General features: G+C 41.2%; 12 protein-coding genes across 12 annotated transcripts; 6 read left to right on the forward strand and 6 right to left on the reverse strand. All coding sequences in view use genetic code 12, as the record gives it.

Moving 5' to 3' along the window:
- Positions 1-122: 122 nt before the first annotated feature.
- DEHA2C13244g (DEHA2C13244p) lies at positions 123-428 on the reverse strand (the record flags this gene model as incomplete). The annotated part of the gene is made up of 1 exon (XM_458254.1): positions 123-428. One exon carries the CDS (start codon positions 426-428, stop codon positions 123-125), a length of 306 nt encoding a protein of 101 aa, XP_458254.1.
- Positions 429-560: 132 nt separating this feature from the next.
- On the forward strand, positions 561-1,970 carry DEHA2C13266g (DEHA2C13266p; the record flags this gene model as incomplete). Its single annotated transcript, XM_002770163.1, has 1 exon — positions 561-1,970. One exon carries the CDS (start codon positions 561-563, stop codon positions 1,968-1,970), a length of 1,410 nt encoding a protein of 469 aa, XP_002770209.1.
- A 500-nt stretch (positions 1,971-2,470) lies between these two features.
- On the reverse strand, positions 2,471-3,253 carry DEHA2C13288g (DEHA2C13288p; the record flags this gene model as incomplete). The annotated part of the gene is made up of 1 exon (XM_458256.1): positions 2,471-3,253. One exon carries the CDS (start codon positions 3,251-3,253, stop codon positions 2,471-2,473), a length of 783 nt encoding a protein of 260 aa, XP_458256.2.
- Positions 3,254-5,464: 2,211 nt separating this feature from the next.
- DEHA2C13310g (DEHA2C13310p) lies at positions 5,465-6,403 on the reverse strand (the record flags this gene model as incomplete). The annotated part of the gene is made up of 1 exon (XM_458257.1): positions 5,465-6,403. One exon carries the CDS (start codon positions 6,401-6,403, stop codon positions 5,465-5,467), a length of 939 nt encoding a protein of 312 aa, XP_458257.2.
- A 246-nt stretch (positions 6,404-6,649) lies between these two features.
- DEHA2C13332g (DEHA2C13332p) lies at positions 6,650-6,940 on the reverse strand (the record flags this gene model as incomplete). Its single annotated transcript, XM_458258.1, has 1 exon — positions 6,650-6,940. One exon carries the CDS (start codon positions 6,938-6,940, stop codon positions 6,650-6,652), a length of 291 nt encoding a protein of 96 aa, XP_458258.1.
- Positions 6,941-7,924: 984 nt separating this feature from the next.
- Positions 7,925-9,475, forward strand: DEHA2C13354g (DEHA2C13354p; the record flags this gene model as incomplete). Its single annotated transcript, XM_458259.1, has 1 exon — positions 7,925-9,475. One exon carries the CDS (start codon positions 7,925-7,927, stop codon positions 9,473-9,475), a length of 1,551 nt encoding a protein of 516 aa, XP_458259.2.
- A 376-nt stretch (positions 9,476-9,851) lies between these two features.
- DEHA2C13376g (DEHA2C13376p) lies at positions 9,852-11,192 on the forward strand (the record flags this gene model as incomplete). The annotated part of the gene is made up of 1 exon (XM_458260.1): positions 9,852-11,192. The coding sequence occupies one exon, from the start codon at positions 9,852-9,854 to the stop codon at positions 11,190-11,192; it is 1,341 nt and encodes a 446-aa protein (XP_458260.2).
- A 226-nt stretch (positions 11,193-11,418) lies between these two features.
- On the reverse strand, positions 11,419-11,955 carry DEHA2C13398g (DEHA2C13398p; the record flags this gene model as incomplete). The annotated part of the gene is made up of 1 exon (XM_458261.2): positions 11,419-11,955. One exon carries the CDS (start codon positions 11,953-11,955, stop codon positions 11,419-11,421), a length of 537 nt encoding a protein of 178 aa, XP_458261.2.
- A 694-nt stretch (positions 11,956-12,649) lies between these two features.
- Positions 12,650-12,943, reverse strand: DEHA2C13420g (DEHA2C13420p; the record flags this gene model as incomplete). Its single annotated transcript, XM_458262.2, has 1 exon — positions 12,650-12,943. The coding sequence occupies one exon, from the start codon at positions 12,941-12,943 to the stop codon at positions 12,650-12,652; it is 294 nt and encodes a 97-aa protein (XP_458262.2).
- A 592-nt stretch (positions 12,944-13,535) lies between these two features.
- Positions 13,536-15,323, forward strand: DEHA2C13442g (DEHA2C13442p; the record flags this gene model as incomplete). The annotated part of the gene is made up of 1 exon (XM_458263.1): positions 13,536-15,323. The coding sequence occupies one exon, from the start codon at positions 13,536-13,538 to the stop codon at positions 15,321-15,323; it is 1,788 nt and encodes a 595-aa protein (XP_458263.1).
- A 292-nt stretch (positions 15,324-15,615) lies between these two features.
- DEHA2C13464g (DEHA2C13464p) lies at positions 15,616-17,253 on the forward strand (the record flags this gene model as incomplete). The annotated part of the gene is made up of 1 exon (XM_458264.1): positions 15,616-17,253. The coding sequence occupies one exon, from the start codon at positions 15,616-15,618 to the stop codon at positions 17,251-17,253; it is 1,638 nt and encodes a 545-aa protein (XP_458264.2).
- A 226-nt stretch (positions 17,254-17,479) lies between these two features.
- DEHA2C13486g (DEHA2C13486p) lies at positions 17,480-19,372 on the forward strand (the record flags this gene model as incomplete). The annotated part of the gene is made up of 1 exon (XM_458265.1): positions 17,480-19,372. One exon carries the CDS (start codon positions 17,480-17,482, stop codon positions 19,370-19,372), a length of 1,893 nt encoding a protein of 630 aa, XP_458265.1.
- Positions 19,373-19,420: the final 48 nt, after the last annotated feature.

Raw genomic sequence — 19,420 nt, forward strand, 5'->3', positions numbered from 1 at the left:
TTCAATATTGTAGTTTTTATTTAACATATTTACTGATATCTGCCCCGAAAGACGACGTCTTAGAGTACTACCTAATGGTAGATTTATATTTACAAATTTAATTTCTTAGTTCCTATTTCTATTTACTGCTTGCCTCTGCTTTCAGCTTCCTTTTCGATCATACGCTTCAAGTAGTTATTCTTTCCGTATAATTCTTCTTCGCTTTCTTTTCTTCTCTGTTCGAATTTTTTTTGTTTCTCCTTTGATTGTCTGATTCTGTCATTTGCATCGTTAACTCTCGTATAGTGTAAGCATTTAGTCAATTCTTCTTTCTCAAAGTTACACATTCCTAAAGCTTTCTTCATGAATTCTTGTCTGTGACATTCTTCTAACGCATCCATTAACTTCTCGCAAGGATCAAATCTATTTCTATCTAACTGTGGATGCATATTTAAGTTGGTCTAATTCAATTGGAGTATTAATTAGTTCACTTTTTTTTTTTTCTGAGGATTATATAGAGAGACGTTGAGAAAACCAGCTTAATCAATTGTCCTTATAAATAAGATATAAAATACCAAGCAATGCCACCAAAAGCTAAGACTAATGATACAGATGATGTATTAGACTTTATCAATTCATTGCCTGATTCTAAATCAGGTACTCCTAAACCGAAAGAAACCAGTAATAATGATGTAAATGATAAGGATGAAGACTTCCTCGAATTCTTGGATGAATTGGCAGCACATGAAAAATCCAAACCTTCTACTCCAAAACCAAATAGTAAATTTGAGCCAAAGAAGAAAGGAGAATTGGGTGAAAAAGAATCAAAACCGCAACCAAAAGAGGAAAAGGAGGAAAAGGAATTGCCGGTCAAAAAGGAGCTGACAGAAGGCTCTGGTAAGGTCACGGAAGGTGAATCGGAGCCAAATAAAGAGAATACAAAAAGTAATGCAGAACCGAATACGACAGAGGAAGTTGATGCTATCGGATCAATTTCAACATGGTGGAACAACGAAGGTTCAAATAAAGTTTCATCGTTTTGGGGATCAATTACATCAAATGCTCAAAGTCTAAGCGAACAAACGTATCAACTAGCATCAACAACCTCTAACCAAATAAGTCAACAGAGACAGAAGCTAATTGAAAATTCTGATCATGAACAGATAGTAAATATCAGCTCAAAATTGAATTCAATGTTGTTAAACATGTCGCAGCAAATTACCCAGGGTCTTATGTCTGACACTGATGAATTGTTGAATATATTATTAATTTATGACTTATATAATATAAATTATTTGGATAGATTATGCTATGATAAATTCAACCAAGTCATGAATCAAGTTGAAGGTGGAATTAATGTCAGTGTCAATAACTTCAATCATAAGGATGAATTGAATAAAGACAGAATTGATTTAAATCTCTTTTATGGTAAGATAATTGACGGAGAAAAGTTGTGCTTAGCAAACTTAGAAAGTTCAGTCAAGGATTATTTAAAGATTACCAAGTTATCTGAAGAGGAAGACAAAAATACCTCCGAACCCGGTCAGGATGAAAAAGGCGAAGATAAAGATGAAAATGAAAAACATGAAACTAAAGGCGAAGAAGAAAATAAAGAAGAGATTGATAAAATCAATAAGTCGAACATATTTATTTCCATCCAACCAATAACTAGTAAAAGTAATCAGGATGAGACTAAGTCTACTCACGATGGAGAAGAGCAAGGTCCAATATTAATTGAATCCAATAATTCTGACTCATTTTCGTTCACAGTAATTTTGAAAGATATTACAAACAATATAACTATCATCACAAAAACGCAGCCTTTCCCATTGAAGTGGGCCAAATGGTTAAGTGGCGAACTGTCTCAAGAATTTAAAGAGTTTGATGATATCGACCCGAGCGAATGGGTCAAGAACTGGATCAAAGATGGGTTGTCTTTGAGTTTTGGTGTCTTAGCTCAAGAATATGTTATAAAAAGAATGGGCTTCTGAATGCAATCATGAGACATCAGCATATGTAGTTACCTGCGCAAATTCAAGCGATATTTAAGTTATTCAATAGTTAATAAAGTGCTATGCCAGTACCTTGTAATCCTCTAAGTAAGATTTCTGGAAAATGAAGATTAATTAATTGCTACAGTATAATAGGTTGGAGAAGTCAAAAATTACAGATAGTCGCAAAAATATGAGAAATCACAAAAGCCTCTCACCGTTTATCACTTCTTAAGCAATTAGTAGATCAATGTAAATTAATACATAATGAGCAATCGTTGCTTATAATATACTATTGTTGTTCGGAATATACCGTTTATTCTTCTGTCGTACTTTTTTCAGGCCCTTTGTTGATTTTGGGTTCAACTAGCTGCAAAATCGCATTACACTCTACAAAGGCTTTATCCCATTATTATATTAGTATTAAGTATTATATTATTATTAAGTATTAATTGAAAAAAGTCTCAGCCATATTATTCTATCATTATTCTATTAGGTTGCTAAAACAAATCTGCAAATTCCGCAACGTGTGGGTGTATTATATCGTTACGGTTGTATCTGGAGTTGGTGCGTCTAGGAGAGCCTTGAGTCGCGTACCCTGCATTATTATCGGTGTGATTATTGTCATCGCTCGAAGGAGTCTCTTTCTCCATTGCCTCGGCCACCACCGAAGAGTCTTCGTGCAAGACATTTTTGTGGGAGTCCTGGATTCCACACGCCAAGTAGTTGGCCATAATGCGATCCAAGCCTTTGTCATCTCCTGCAATCAAGTTGTTGGACCAATCAATGATCAACGGAGCCTTAAAAAAGCTCCTCTGTGCTGCCAACTCATTGTATTCGTCTTGCAGTAACACCAGTAAGTCGTTGATGAAGCGTTTCTGCTTGTTGTGTTTGGTGGCGGTCAGATTACACAATGTGATATTTTGCAGTTCAAACAAAAGCGGAAACTTCTTTTCAAAACTGGTACAATTGTCCGGGTGTATGTCAGTGCAGTGTTCGTGTATAAAGTAGTAATCCTGGTACGATGGAGTCTGATTTATCTTCAACTCCAAATTGAACTTGTTCGACATGATTCCTGCTGGCGAAATGTTTTGACCATGCGCGCCTGCTTTCTGGAACCACCCGGCACCATTAGCCCTATGAAATGTATTTGGCAACTGACTGTATCCCGTCAACTTGCCTAACAAGTGATGTGACAACTTTGAGTTTGTGTCGTGGAATATGGTTATGTTGTGGGTCTTGACATTGCTGGTATTGGCCAAGCGTAAGAATGATCTGAACATTATCAAGATAATTATGTATTATCAACCCTGTAATTTGGAACACTAATATGTAAATTGTGACACTAAATTATGCTATCAATTAATCAATTGTAGATAGTCAAGTCAGTAGTTAATAGTCAATTAATACTATTATACGTGTTTGATTGTTTTATACACCGATCTATTGCTGGGTGTTGTTTTTCAACCTATATATTATGTCTTAATAATATATCTTAATCTATAACAAATTCCCGTTACCTAATTGTAATTTTTTTCTATCTTACTTCTTATTAAAATGATACATTTGCCCGATATAAATAGTGGTTCGTATAGAAGAGGGGAGATTTTATGATTGCGAAATATAGGCGGAAAATTTATGTTGGACAAAATAGCCTCTTTGTGGATGCTCAATTTGTGAGTCGATTATGAGTCGGTTTGGCTAGGAATAGAGGAGACGTAGAAGTCGCGCCGATGGCAGTGGCTAATTTCTCACTAATTTACCCCCCCCGATGAGCTCAAAATTGGGCGACAAAAATTAATCCGTTGGCCTATTCGCAATTTCTCCGCTCTGCGACTTGACAGCCCCTACAAAAAAACGTCGCCTTCTGTGTCTGTTTACAGCCTCAATATAAATATAGCTTGACTCCTCACTTAAACGACCAGCACAAAAACGTAGGAGAAGGGGAAAGGAGGAAGGTAGTGATTAGGGGAAAGTAGGGGAAGTCGATTGCGATTAGTAAAACAGTAGCAGAGCAGGGGTGGAGGACGCGTAGCATATGGTAGCATGAGCGTAGACATGAGAACATGAGGTGAAGGCGTATCTAGAAGCGTGGCATGTGTAAAGATTTCCTAACGTGGAAGATGTAGATTTACCATACGCATTAGGTCGTACAGTGCGATTGTTTGCTAGTATTTTCTATATATGTTTCACATTTATCTATTTGTAGCATAGAAGGTTCTGCGAAAGTTCTTTCTGCGACAGAACCTATGCTAATGTCTAGATTATAATAGCGGAGAACATGAGCGCTTGGAAGGCTATACTACGATCACAAAGAGTTAATTACAGTAGCACGATTAGATAGTTACGTGGACAACAAACATGGCTGTTATCAGTAAAATGAAATGATTGCTAGCAATGCGAGCCATACTAGTTGTTATCAGTAAAGGCTTAAAGGATGTGATGGTTATGTTATTTTGCGAATTAATCCGAGCGAAGAGCAGCGAGATAAGGGCGGTCAACGGCCACGAGGGGAACATTCAGTGAGGAGCAAGGGCCGAGTCGAGTGGTGGGAGGCCTAGACCAACGGTATTTTGGCAGAATTTTGGTGGGCGGTGGGGTAGAGGTGGCTACGGATCTATTACCTGATGGATAGATGATAGGAAAGATGAATACATGTATAGAGACTAGGATATGGATTAGGGGAACGTAGGGAGTATTGACTCATTTATTGGGCTCAGGGGTCGGGGTATTATGGACTACTGTGGGATATACAACAAATAAAGACCCGAGCATGGTGTATGTCAGCTACATGGTGTATATGTCGTTCGAATGAATAGCCGATGTTGTTGATGTATGGAAGCGTCGGAGACGGACATGCCAATAGGGCTCAAGGCCATCAATTAAAAACATTGATAAGCGGTTGCGAAATGCACCACCGCTTAATTTTGGCTCGCCATGGATCTGGTCGCGGCCTCAGAACATGGCCTTGTGCACAACATACGCCACGAACAACGGAGGGGGTACTTCCCGTACAAGGACAACTGTAAAGAAAAGATTCGTGAGCTGGAACCGTAATGCTTGGTGCACCGCTTTCATTCCTATAACATTTCATGGTTCCAATTTTAGCCTCCACTCTTCATACAAAAGATAGTCACCATCTCTTGGGCACTCATCTCTTCAACTAGTATTGCTTAATAGCCAAAGCACATTTTTCATCTCTCGAATAGCAGAACTCACACATGATTATACACGAGCGGGCTTGATAACCATTGACTGGTGGAAAGTGTCGCGTGACCCACAGAGCTGTAGCTGCAACGCAATGACTTCCATTAATTGACAATCGATAGATGAGAAAGATAGCGATGGCTCATAACCGAGCTCAGCATGGCTAATACCTGAAAACAGGCAATTGCATGCTAGAACGGTTCCCATACGATGAATTACCAGTATAGAGATGAACGTATCAAACACTTGGTCTTTTTCATCCACGCTTCTTTTATTACCATATACATCTATACTTCGTTTCCAAATACATCGGGTCTTCTATGGGTCATCAACGGCATATCTCTTCTAGTCTTCTCGACCATATCCAAGTCGAGATCAGCCACACACATTTCGTAGTAATCGCCCTCGGAATCCACTACCAAATCTTCGTTATATTTGTGACACTCACTTATCTTATTGCCCCAAGGATCAATGATAATCGAGTTACCGTAGCTGATCCTTTTTTTGTCGCCCCCCGTGTCGTGTTCACCACATTGCGCTGCCATTACCACGTAGCATTGTGTGTCTACAGCTCTCGCCCTGGCCAATAGCTCCCAATGGGCCTGGCCCGTTTTGGTGGTGAACGCAGACGGATACGTAATAATGTTAGCCCCTAAACTTCTCAAGCGCAAGCCCAATTCAGGGAACCTAATATCGTAACATGTGGCAAACCCTATTAGGAACTCCGATAAACTTGACGTGTTGATTGGAAATGGCTTCAAAACACTACTTCCCGGTTCCACCGAGTTCGACTCTTTCAAGATGGGCCCATTTTCAATATTGATGTCGAAAAGATGCAATTTTTGGTATCTGTGTAATATTTCACCTCTGTTACCAATCCAAAGTTGATTATTCAGCACCTTGTTCAAAATTTCCTTAGCATTTACTCCTGTACTGCTCGACGGTTCATGGACTCCTACCGCAACAAAGAGTCCGTCACCATTATCCGCATACACCTCCTTCAATTCCCTTTGTATATCAGAGATAAACTTCTCGTGGCTCGACTGTGCTAGTTGCATCGACTGAATAGCATCTTTGGCTATGTAATCGGTGGCTTCTGGTAAGAACAATACCTTTGCCTTGGCTGTCACTGCCTTGCGGATTAACTTTTTAACGATATTTGCATTCGACAGCAAATTGGATGACGAGCATAACTGCCCACATGCAACTCTAACCGTATTTGACATCACTGGTGCTAATATTTTGCTAATTAACCTTTTTCCCTCCAACTGAAAAGAAGCATAACCGATAAGGTAATTACATTATTGATCTATCGTGCGCATACCGCCTTTCGTCCACGGTGCATTTTCGCAATCGTCATTCCCCTGTGGCAGCCCTTCCGCTCATCCAATAATCTACGTCTAGCTTTGATATCATGATTCATAAATTAAAATTATACACAGAAATAAATATGACTAGTAAATTCAATGAGCTTATGCCTTGTTCACTGGACCAGCAGTGTGAATTTCCTCTGAAGAAAATACAGTAGGCTCAAACGATTCAAAGTCTGGTGTAGAATCTAATTCATCGTGAATAGCATTGGTGAATACAGCATCGTTGGCAATCAAGTTGCTTTCATGTAAGTTGTTGAAGTTAATACATCTTTGCTTAGATGAGAAAAATCTCAAGTTGTTGCCAGCACCAGAATTGATTTGTTTTATTGGTATCCAACATCTGGATGCGGTCTTGTAGCACGAAATGTTTAAAAATTGTCTAGCGGACATTATGTTTGGTATAAGCTTCTTGGAATTAGTTAATTGATATAGAATGATTCTGTAAACTGACTATTTTTCTGGTGGGTTGGACTAATATTTATACTTTTCTGAAACTATTACCCCGGACCCGGGTGTCCGGAGTGATAAGCTTGAGTCACCATTAAAAAAAATTCCCTGAATCATCGGAGCTGCGGGCGATTGTGAAAAATTACGTATGTCCAGGCTCACGCATTTTCCTCGGTATTTCTGAGTCGCTGATTGCACTGATTACGGATTCTTATTGTGCAGTACCTGAGTCATGTCACTCAATAACCAAAAGTCCACTGGCCCGTAATCGTTCGGCCAAGCGCATTGGCCGGCTAATCGTTGCTACAACAGCCTATACAACTAAGCAGACGTACTGCCACGAACCACGATGTGGTCTGTAGAGATGCAATGATATTACCGGGAAGGATATAGCATCGGCTGGTGATTTATCATTCCTGGACCTCTAGTGGATTGAAATTAACTACTCCTCCACCAAAACCCCGGCACCCCACCAATTTTGAAGAAATATATGTATATGATCTGCGCTGAATGATTCAGACTCACTTCAGAGTGCACTATCCCCCAGACCTCGGCGGTTCTGCAGGTAGTGATTTTTAGGATCCGCCGGGCCACAACCAACGCGGACTCTTACTCCGTGGTATGCGTGGAAGACAACAAAATTGACGAGGATGACCGCGCTCTTGAAGAGGAATTAGATAACACAAATGACCGATGGAAATAAAGTGAAAATGAACGTAAAATGACAGACGGTCGTGGAAGAACCTGAATGCGCGCAATCTTCCGGATGACCGAGGCTACTCTGTTAAGGAGTCCTTCCATTGTAATTATGAGAACACAAGACATTAATCTGGGGATAACATTGAAAAGTAGCCAGAATACACTCTAAAGTCCATAAATTAGTAGTTTGCTTATCCGAGACGTATAATACTAACGATACTACATAATATGGGAACCGGATGGGAATTAACTAAAGCGTTGCGAGAGCAAATCGTGAAATACGCTGGATACCAGCAGACATCTATCTCGTTGAGACAGATGGTGCAATTTGGGCCCACTCCGTCGCCAGGATCGGTTTTTTTGGCGTCACAGTTTATTGTGGAAGAATTGCCGATAAGACTAGCTATAAAGGTGAAGAACTTGGAAAATTCACCGCATGGGTTGAATAGGATGCCATCGACGATGAAGGTGAGGGACTGGTATGCCCAGTCATTCCAGGAATTGACCGAATTACCCAAACCACAGATATCGAGCGAATTGGCCGAGATGTTGAATAGCCATCAGGCAGAAACGGAGCTGCATCAGGTGAACGAGGCCACGACGATGTCTCCCATCTTGCAAGAGGACATGAAGAGTGTAGAAGAAACGCATAATCCTGCGAACAGCGAGTCGAAGAATGTTGCTATCAACAATATTTTCAGCGACGATGGAATTGTTGTCCGCACATCGTCGGCACATTCACATATGCTGTCTCCAGAACAGACCAAAAACTCGAAGGGTAGAAGCGAGTCGCCTACATTTGGCAAAACGTACTATACATCATGTCCTGCCAACGTGGTTTGGCCGAAAGAAGTGTACGATTACAATAAGCTGGTGAGCGATGCGTTGAGCAAGATCAAGAAGAGACACGATGCGACGGTGGCCACCATGGCTCAAGGGGTACAGGAGTGGAAGAACGAACATAAGACAGTAATTGTCAACTCACAGATCCAGACATTTTTGGACAGGTTCTACATGTCTAGAATTGGGATCAGAATGCTAATTGGACAGCATATTGCATTGAATTCATCGCAGACTTCACCAGCCAAGGCTAAGATCAACTCTTTCTTGAACGGCCAGAATGGTGGTTCTAGTAAGAGATCCAACTACGTGGGGGTTATTTGTACAGATTGTAATGTGGGAGAGATTGCCGAGGATGCCATCGAAACGGCCAAATATATTTGTGAAGAATACTATGGGTTATTTGAAGCACCAGAGATACAGTTGATTGCTCCTAAGAATGACATTAGCTTCATGTATGTCCCAGGCCATTTGATTCACATGCTATTCGAAACTTTGAAAAACTCATTGAGAGCGACCATCGAATTCCATACTTCCAGATTGAAAGAGAAGATGTGCCAGGAGAATCCTGACTTGCTGTTTGATGATGTTGACATAAACGATTTGAAGTTTCCTCCTATAAAGGTAATTATTTCCGAAGGTTACGAAGACATCGCTATCAAGATCAGTGACGAAGGTGGTGGTATTCCCAGAAGTGAAGTACCATTGATTTGGACATATTTATACACTACAGTCAGCCAAACTCCTACATTGGAACCTGAATACAACCAAAGCTCGTTCAAGGCCCCCATGGCTGGGTTCGGGTATGGTTTGCCAATATCAAGATTGTATTCACAATACTTTGGTGGGGACTTGAAATTGATCTCCATGGAAGGTTATGGTACTGACGTTTACTTACATTTGAATAGATTGAGTAGTTCTTCTGAACCTTTACCATAGGTTTATAAAACATTTTTTACATGTATATTTGTTAACGACTATTACGAACCAAATAAACCGAGGCTCGCTATCTGAATATTTTTACCTGTAAAACAGAGCATTTTTCGTGAAACTATATGATATCTACATAGAACGATAGCCACAGGTTTGAAGATGCTTGACAACGTACCTGAAGCATCAAAATCACTCTCAGGCTCCACCTATGACTCTTTTCTCTATCGGAACAACTCTTGATTAGAACCCACCTAAAAAGAAAATCAACTCCAGATCACGTGCTAACCCGCCGTCATACAAAAGTCATAAAATATCCCGGTACAAGAACCAATATATATAATAAGCGATAGGCCATTTAAGCTAAAGGATATCAGAGGTCAACATGTCAGCTCCTAGAACAAAACCCTGGGAAGTATCTTCTGGTACTTCGACAGCTACAGCAACTGGAGACAATATGAATAGCATAAACGGAGGTGCAACAACTAACCCGATAGGTGATAATTCATCCACTCAAGCTCAAGTACCTGATCGGCCAACTTCTTTGACGTCAGATTTATCATCCATGTCTAATACATCGCCATATGGTAGTACCGGATATGGATCTACAACAGGATCGAGATATGGCGGTGGCTATGGGTCGTCGATGTACGGCGGTGGATTAGGGTCTTCTATGTATGGTGATGGATATGGATCGTCGATGTATGGTAGTGGAGGATTAGGATCATCGATGTATGGAGGTGGATATGGATCATCGATGTATGGTATGGGAAGTATGGGAAGTATGGGTGGTATGGGTGGTATGGGAGGATATGGTATGGGCGGTATGGGAGGATATGGTGGTGGAATGTATGGACAACAACGCCCAGGAATGGGAGGAGGATTAGCCGAAGGTACACAGGCAACGTTCCAGCTTATTGAGTCGATTATTGGTGCGGTGGGAGGTTTTGCACAAATGTTGGAAGCTACGTATATGGCGACTCATTCATCCTTTTTCACCATGATTTCCGTTGCTGAACAATTTGGTAATTTAAAGAATGCATTAGGTTCCTTATTGGGTATATTTGCCGTGATAAAATTTGCTAAAAAAATATTTTACAAGATCACCGGTAGGACTTATAATCATGGAATTAGTGTAAATGAATTTGCCAAGTTCGAAAAAGGCCAAAAGAAGTTGGAAGAAAACATGAGAAAGCAACAAAGTGGTAAAGCACCAAGAATTTCATTCAAGCCATTATTATTATTTTTAGCTGCATCGATTGGTTTCCCATATTTATTAAGTAAGGCTATTCAAAAGATTGCTGAACAACAACAGCGTAAGCAGCAAATGCTCGGGGCACAAGGTGATGTACCTGGTGCTGTGAACCCAACAAACTTACAATTTGCCAAAGCATTGTATGAATTCAACCCAGAAAACCCAAACATAGAAATCGAATTGAAGCCAAATGAATTGGTGGCGATTTTATCCAAATTGGACCCAATGGGCAATGAAAGCAAATGGTGGAAGGTGAGATCTAGACAGGGCAAAGTGGGGTACGTTCCACTGAACTATCTAGGTGTGATCGAAAGAAAAGTACAGCAAATCGAACCATCAAACCAACTCCCACATCAAAATCCAAACTTAACCCAAGTACCCGTCCCCGAACAACCTGCTACCAATCAACAGCACGACAAGCAATTTAATAAAAAAATATCAGTTGACGAATTCAAAAGCTTTCAAAGTTGAATAATTCTCCAAAGTGCCTCTGATATACATTTAGTTCTACATTTATGTAATTTTAGTCCTAGTATTTCAAAATCTTATTTATTATTATTCGGCTTGTACTGATTAACCACGCTAATTCATGTATAGTACTCGTATTATACTAATTCCTAAATATCTTACACTTCTCTATTATTATTTTCTTATTTATATATTGCAAAATATACTATTAGCATTAGTTTATACTAAATTATACAGCGTCGTCTGGACGGTTTTGTTCTGTTTCAGTCTTGCTACCTTTATCCTGTAAGCTGTCGTAGCCCTTAGCATTTTGCGACACACGGAGTCTTTCCTTACCTTGTTGCGTCTTCTCGATACCTTCTGCGAGCACTTCACCGGTCTTCTTATTAACCTTTTGTGCTGCATCTCCAACACTGTCAGGAGTGGCCTTTTGAGTCTTGTCGATACCTTCTGCGAGCACTTCACCGGTCTTCTTATTAACCTTTTGTGCTGCATCTCCAACACTGTGTGGAGTGGCATGTTGTGTCTTTTCGATACCTTCAGCAGCAACTTCACCTATTTTCTTGTTGGCCTTATGCAATACATCCTTAGCACTACCAATGATGGAATATCTAGCTGGAGTGGTACTAATGTATCTAGTGGCTGGTACAAGACCAGCTCTTAAAGCAGTTGTTTGACGGAATGCTAATTGACGAATCATTTTTAATGCAATTGTATTATTTGTATTCACATTAAAGGAACTAACTTCATCAGCGTATCCACCCATTTATATATGGAAACCTGATAGCAATAGTTGCGGCAATTGTGACTACATAAGGGGTTTCGCACGTGACAATTGATAGTAGCAAGTAGATAAAGTTAAGGCTTTATTGGTAATCATATGTGGCCGATGTTTTATCGGTAGGTGTTTTGGGTGTGGCTACACGACATGGATAGACCCATCTTGTAATGGATATGGACCACGATGAAGACGTTGGCATGTATGGATGGAGAGATTGTCTAATTTGAACGTACAGGGTAAAGTGGAAGGAGTTGATGCTGCTGTGAAAGATCAGTAGATGCAGTACATATGATGTAACCAGTGGAAGGCGAAAGAATAATATCGAAGTGGCTCGTAGCAAGACATCACGAATCATGTTTAGCGACCGTTGACTGGTGCGCGATATCTAGGTATGGTTGTAGTCTGTGTACATGAAATATTTGGTGACGGTGAAGCTCGATTGAACCTTTTGCTATAAGAAGAGTCAATTTCAATATCGTGTACTCGATTGTAAGCATTGGCATGAATTGCAAGTTATTGGCCTGTCGTGGCATATGATGACATGTCAAGTAACAACCAATGGAGTTACCGTCCCTACAATTCTCTACAACACCCACTGTTCATAGCACTCATGTATTCAATTACTTCATAATACTATATATAAAAACGATTGCTGCAATTGCGCGGCCCCAGAGCCAGATCACGACGAATCGTCAGGACGAGCCTGCTCGGCCTCTACTTTGCTACCTTTATCCACTAAACTTTTATACCCTTTCCAATTGTCGTGGACCCGTCTCTGCTGCAACGACTCTTCGGCCTTGCTACCCTCTGCTAACACCTTACCGGTCCTTTTACCCTTGGGAGACGCAACAGATCCACGCATATTTGTGGCCATATTCTTGGACCTAACTGCTGTTGTACCCATCATTCTCCACGCAGGACAAACTGACGTCCTCATTGAACTTAATTGACATATTCCTAAACGACTTAGCATTTTTGAAATTTGGTTTACTTTATACTCGCGATCCTTATGATGGATTTTTTGTCAACTCTGAACATCTCTTTTATACATCATTTATACGGGTTTCCCCTACCCATTATGGCGTGAGCATTTAATATTCTCCTCATGAGGTATTTAGAGTTCATTAACTACCATGTATTGCTTTTTGGCAATAACCGCATAATTAACTTCTTTGGTCATGCAACCATTCTCGAGCACCAGGCTCCCATACAAAATAATGGCTATTGCATTGATTAACAGGGATATAATTTTTACGAGTGTTTTATCTAAATCCAGGCTTGATCATAGAGCAGGTTCAATATACACCATTACTAATGATAACACTAAAGACTTTTCTTATGGTTAGGTTGCTAGTGGGTTAGACTTAATAATGGCTAAAGCGGCACATATATAGAACTTTTTTTTCAGAAAGTTTGATTCCTGATCAACACTCTTCAACAGCCGATCCGAAGTGCTTTAATGTGGACTGGTGTTCCAATCTACCACGACATCGTGGTACCGCCATTTTGCAATCTTATATAAGCATCAAGAAATTTTTTCAACGCGATAGTAGAATTGGCGATAAATGCACACCTTCATATTGGTAAATATGAACCAAAAAGGTGTTCTTTTCAATAAAATAGCCATACAGCAGTCATATTCCAGAATGATTTCCAATCGTAACGTTCGTGTGATTGTGTCTGTATTTGCAATCTTTGCAGTGATTATTTTTTTCGCTACGTCGCAGAGTTCATTCGGTAATTCCGTTCAAAGAGTCAATACACCTAGTAATGGAGATGCTATTTTCCAGCATGAACAAGAGTCGAATACGCTCCAAGGAAAGCCATACGACGGCAGCCAGCCACCATACTCACAAGAGGACAAGAAGGTGCCAGGTAAACAAGAAAATGGTGGAAAAGATGGTAAGATTATAGCTGATAAGAGCACCGGCGAGAAATCAAGCCAGAATAAAATTGGCAATAATGACAACAAAAATGCGGCCGATAAAGGTATAGACAAGGGTACTAATGGAGGAAGCGCAGATACATGCAATGAAGTTGATTATGTGGTGATGATCGACGCAGGATCAACGGGATCGCGTGTCCATGTGTACGAATTCGACACCTGTAAATCACCACCGGTATTGTTGAGTGAGAAATTCGAGATGTTGAAGCCAGGGTTATCGCAATTCGATACTGATACTAAGGGTGCAGCTGCGTCGTTGGATCCATTGTTGAAAATAGCCATGGATACGGTTCCAAAAGCCAAGCAAGGTTGTACACCAGTTGCAGTAAAGGCCACGGCTGGGTTGAGATTATTGGGAGAAGAAAAGTCGAAGAATACCTTGGCAGAAGTCAGACGTCACTTGGAAGAAGATTATCCATTTGCTGTTGTCGAAGACGAGGGAGTTTCCATTATGGACGGTAAAGACGAAGGTGTATATGCCTGGATTACCACCAATTACTTATTGGGTAATATCGGGAGTTCCGAGAAGCTTCCAACTGCCGCCGTGTTCGATTTGGGGGGTGGATCTACCCAAATTGTATTTGAGCCAGAATTCGGCAACAAAGAACAAATGGTTGACGGAGAATACAAATACCAATTCACCTTTGGTGACAGAGAGTTCACCTTATACCAATTCTCGCATTTAGGATTTGGTTTGATGCAAGGAAGAAATAAGATTAACGGGTTAGTCGTTAAATCAAAGTTGAAGGATAATAAAGAATTAGACAATGCTAAGTTTACTTCTGAAAAAGCCATGAAGGATGCCAAGGCGACCGTGACTATCACAAACCCATGTATTGCTCCTGGTGTTACTGCCGAAAACGTTCAAGTTAAAATGAGCGAGGAAGAGTTTTATCTTGTGAATATGAAGGGTCCATCGGTGGCTGCTGGTGCCCAATGTCGTTTCCTTGCTGAAAAGGTGTTGAACAAGGACGCGGAATGTACTACCAAACCATGTTCATTTAATGGTGTCCATCAACCTTCATTGACCAAGACGTTCAGAAAGTCGTCTGACATGTACGTTTTCTCCTACTTCTACGACAGAACCAACCCATTGGGTTTCCCATCGTCGTTCACAGTTGAAGAATTATCTGAATTGGCCAAGGTCGTATGTAAGGGTGACGAACTCTGGAAAGATGTCTTATTAGATGACCACGTCAAGGAATTAAATGAAGAACCTCATTGGTGTTTAGATTTATCTTTCATTACTGCCATGTTGCACACCGGTTATGATATCCCATTTCACAGAGAATTAAGAACCGCAGAGAAGATAGACAACAATGAATTAGGCTGGTGTTTAGGTGCTTCATTACCTTTATTAGATAAGACTAATTCAAAGTGGAAATGTAGAGTTGAGCAAGTTAATTAATTTTAACCACTGAATATTTTTAAATCTTATATATAAGTATAAACCCGGCTCTTTCCAACTTAGGAGAGCTAATAGATAAATACATTAGCTAATAAGAGATCTGATTGTAATATTAAAATATGGAAATGTAAATCTCCGGATATTTTTCTCTCCGAGCTCGCTACTAATCTTTTTCCTAGCCATCAGCATTCTCCCCGTTAAATAATAAATATAATTCACAGTTTCTAATAACGACTTTGAATAGACAATTTTAAATACATTCGACTTCTAGAAGGCCCTAATACCACTGAATATGTCAAAGTACGGTTTAGAATCACACCAAAGTCAATTAACTCAGGGATTAAGGAGAAATAGATCACATAGGCAATCGCTTGGTCAAAACAAGTTAAGCAAGAGTCCATGGGAAGAAGAGAATGATGCGTTGAATAGAGAAGCTCCTATGATACACAACAAGTTGTATTGTGACCTGGTCAAGAAAAATGTGAAATTGAGGCAAGTATCGTCTAGTGTGCTCCTGAAGCTAGGTACGGATGATTTGCGTTCGGTCAAATCACACACAGAATTGGCAGAAACAGCTAACGGGGTTCGTATGTTAGCCAAAAACTTGGCGAAGGCTACGATTCAGTTGGAGGTTAAGGCAATTATGATAGTGACGAAGGCAAGAGACAATTCATTAATTTATTTGACCAGAGAGATAGTGGACTATTTATTAGCGAAAAACAAAGACATTACAGTATACGTGGATCGTAATTTACAGAAGCTGAAACGATTCAACGCAGTTAATTTGTATGAGACCGTTCCAAAGGCCAAAAAGTACGTCAAGTACTGGGACAAGAAGTTTGCATTACAGAACCCGCAAAAATTCGACTTGGTGGTTACATTAGGTGGGGACGGGACGGTGTTGTATGTGTCGAACCTATTCCAGAGAGTGGTGCCACCGGTGATATCGTTTGCGCTTGGTTCGTTGGGGTTTTTGACAAACTTCAAATTTGAACAGTTCAGGGAGAGAATGTCTAACGTATTGGATGCCGGTGTCCGGGCATACTTGAGAATGAGATTCACCTGTCGTGTTCACAGGGCCGATGGGAAGCTTATTTGTGAGCAACAGGTGTTGAACGAGTTGGTGGTGGATAGAGGTCCCAGTCCGTATGTGACTCAGCTCGAATTGTACGGAGATGGCTCGTTGTTGACAGTGGCCCAGGCAGATGGCCTCATCATCGCTACACCCACTGGGTCTACTGCGTACTCACTCTCAGCCGGGGGGTCGTTAGTGCATCCCGGTGTCAGTGCAATAAGTGTTACGCCGATCTGTCCTCACACCCTCTCGTTCCGTCCAATATTGTTGCCCGACGGCATGTTCCTCAAGGTCAAGGTCCCCAGTACCAGTCGGTCCACAGCATGGGCGTCGTTTGACGGTAAAGTCAGAACCGAGTTGCACAAGGGCGACTACGTCACCATCCACGCTAGTCCGTTCCCCTTCCCCACTGTCATTTCGTCCAAAACAGAATACATCGACAGTGTTAGCCGCAACTTAAATTGGAATGCCAGAGAACAACAGAAACCTTTCACCCACCTTCTCAGCGAAAACAACAAGAAAATCTACGAAAATTCGCCCGCAAACCTCGACTCCCACATCAACAACCTCTCTCTCGCCCCCGACGAGTTCGATATCGACTACACCGACGAAGAAAACTCATCCCTCTCCGACGAGGACATCCCCTTTGTCCCTTCTCCCGAAGAAGGCTTGGAAACTCCCCCTACCTACGGAACATTCGAAGACCGTCCCTGCTTCGCACATCCGAATGCAAAAATATCGCTCAACGGCTCGTCGTCCATGTCCAATTTTTCGTCTCCTACATCTGCCGAGTCCGACACCCTTACTATGTATCCTAAACATAGAATAAACAACAACCACACCCCTAACAATTGATATAGCCTCCTACTCCCTTCCATCCTATGATAAGAAATCACTATCATCACGTGTATGTAACAATAAAAAGAAAGAAAATTTTCCAACAAAAAAAGAAATCAGTCGTGCCAGAACCGACGGAAAAAAAAGTGAAAGGTCTTATAAAAGAATCTTTTCTTCGCCTTTATACTGTTCTTCTTTAATATTATACAATTTATAGTAAAAACATACCTTATTAAGACATAATATGGCAGATATTACTCAACAAATGAACAACCTTTCAGTTGAACAAGGTTCGCAAGGAAACGGTTCGTCCCGCTCGCAGTATGTTCCACCTCATCTTCGTAACAGACCATCAGGCGGCAATGGATCTTTTGGCGGCAACCGTCGTGGTGGGTTTAATAACAACTCTTTTGGAGGATTTGATAACAACCGCCGTGGAGGATATAATAATAACTCGTTTGGAGGATATAATAACAACCGTCGTGGAGGATTCAACAACGCACGCGGGTCAGGCAGATATAATACGCCTAAGCCAGGTGTTGGTAGATGGGTCGATGGTAAGCACGAACCAGCAGAGAAAAACGAGAGACTCGAAAAGGAATTATATGGGATTGACGAAGAGCCAACCACGCAATCTTCCGGTATTAATTTCGACAACTACGATGACATTCCAGTTGAGGCATCAGGTGAAGGAGTTCCAGAACCTATTACTGCTTTCACAGCACCACCATTGGACCCATTGTTGGTGGAAAACGTCAAGTTATCCAGATTCACAAAGCCTACTCCAGTGCAAAAGTACTCGGTGCCTATTGTTGCTGCCGGAAGAGATTTGATGGCATGTGCCCAAACTGGTTCCGGTAAGACTGGTGGTTTCTTGTTCCCAGTGTTATCTGAATCGTACATGAACGGACCAGCTGAGGTTCCAGAAACTGCTGGCGCCTTCTCCTCGCACAAGGTTTACCCTACTGCGTTGGTGATGGCTCCAACCAGAGAATTGGTGTCGCAAATTTTCGACGAAGCCAAGAAGTTCGCCTACAGATCGTGGGTGCGCCCAAGCGTCGTCTACGGTGGTGCTGATATTGGTGGCCAAATCAGAAACTTGGAAAGAGGATGTGACTTGTTAGTCGCTACTCCAGGTCGTCTTAAGGACTTGTTGGAAAGAGGCCGTGTATCCTTGGCTAGCATTAAATACTTAGTGTTAGATGAAGCTGATAGAATGTTGGATATGGGTTTCGAACCACAAATCAGACACATTGTCCAAGAATGTGACATGCCAGGTGTTGAAGACAGACAAACCTTGATGTTTTCAGCCACCTTCCCAAAGGAAATTCAATTTTTGGCCCGTGATTTCTTAAAAGAATATATCTTCTTATCTGTTGGTCGTGTTGGTTCTACCTCCGAAAACATTACCCAAAAGATCTTATACGTCGAAGACGAAGAAAAGAAGTCTGTGTTATTGGACTTATTATCTGCAAACGACAACGGTTTAACAATCATTTTCACAGAAACCAAGAGAATGGCTGATAACTTGGCCGACTTCTTATACGACCAAGGTTTCCCAGCCACTGCTATCCATGGTGACAGATCACAATACGAAAGAGAAAAGGCTTTGGCTGCGTTCAAGACTGGTACTGCTCCAATCTTAGTCGCCACTGCAGTTGCCGCCAGAGGGTTAGATATTCCAAACGTTTCCCATATTGTCAACTATGATTTACCAAGTGATATTGATGATTACGTTCATAGAATCGGTCGTACTGGTCGTGCCGGTAACATTGGTATTGCTACCGCTTTCTTCAACAGAAATAACAAGAACATTGTCAAGGGCTTAGTTGATTTATTGACTGAAGCTAACCAAGAAATTCCTGATTTCTTAAACAAGATTGCTAGAGAATCAGCCTTTGGTGGAAAGTCCATGCGTGGCGGTAGTTCTCGTGGCGGTAGAGGAGGAGCTACCAGAGATTTCAGAAAGCAAGGTGGCAGCTACGGTGGTGGTGCCAGCTCTTCTAACTGGGGCGGAAGCAGCAGCAGCGGCGGTGGCTGGGGTTCTTCAAACAACGGCGGTTATTCTGGATACAGTGGCCGTAGTAACGGTTCATCAAGTTACGGTAACCCATCCGCCAGTAACTCCTGGTGGTAAGTTATACCGTGATTCACTACTATGATATTCATCCCAATGCGGTGTTTA

Source organism: Debaryomyces hansenii, assembly GCF_000006445.2.
Source record: "Debaryomyces hansenii CBS767 chromosome C complete sequence".
NCBI classification, from domain to species: domain Eukaryota; kingdom Fungi; phylum Ascomycota; class Pichiomycetes; order Serinales; family Debaryomycetaceae; genus Debaryomyces; species Debaryomyces hansenii.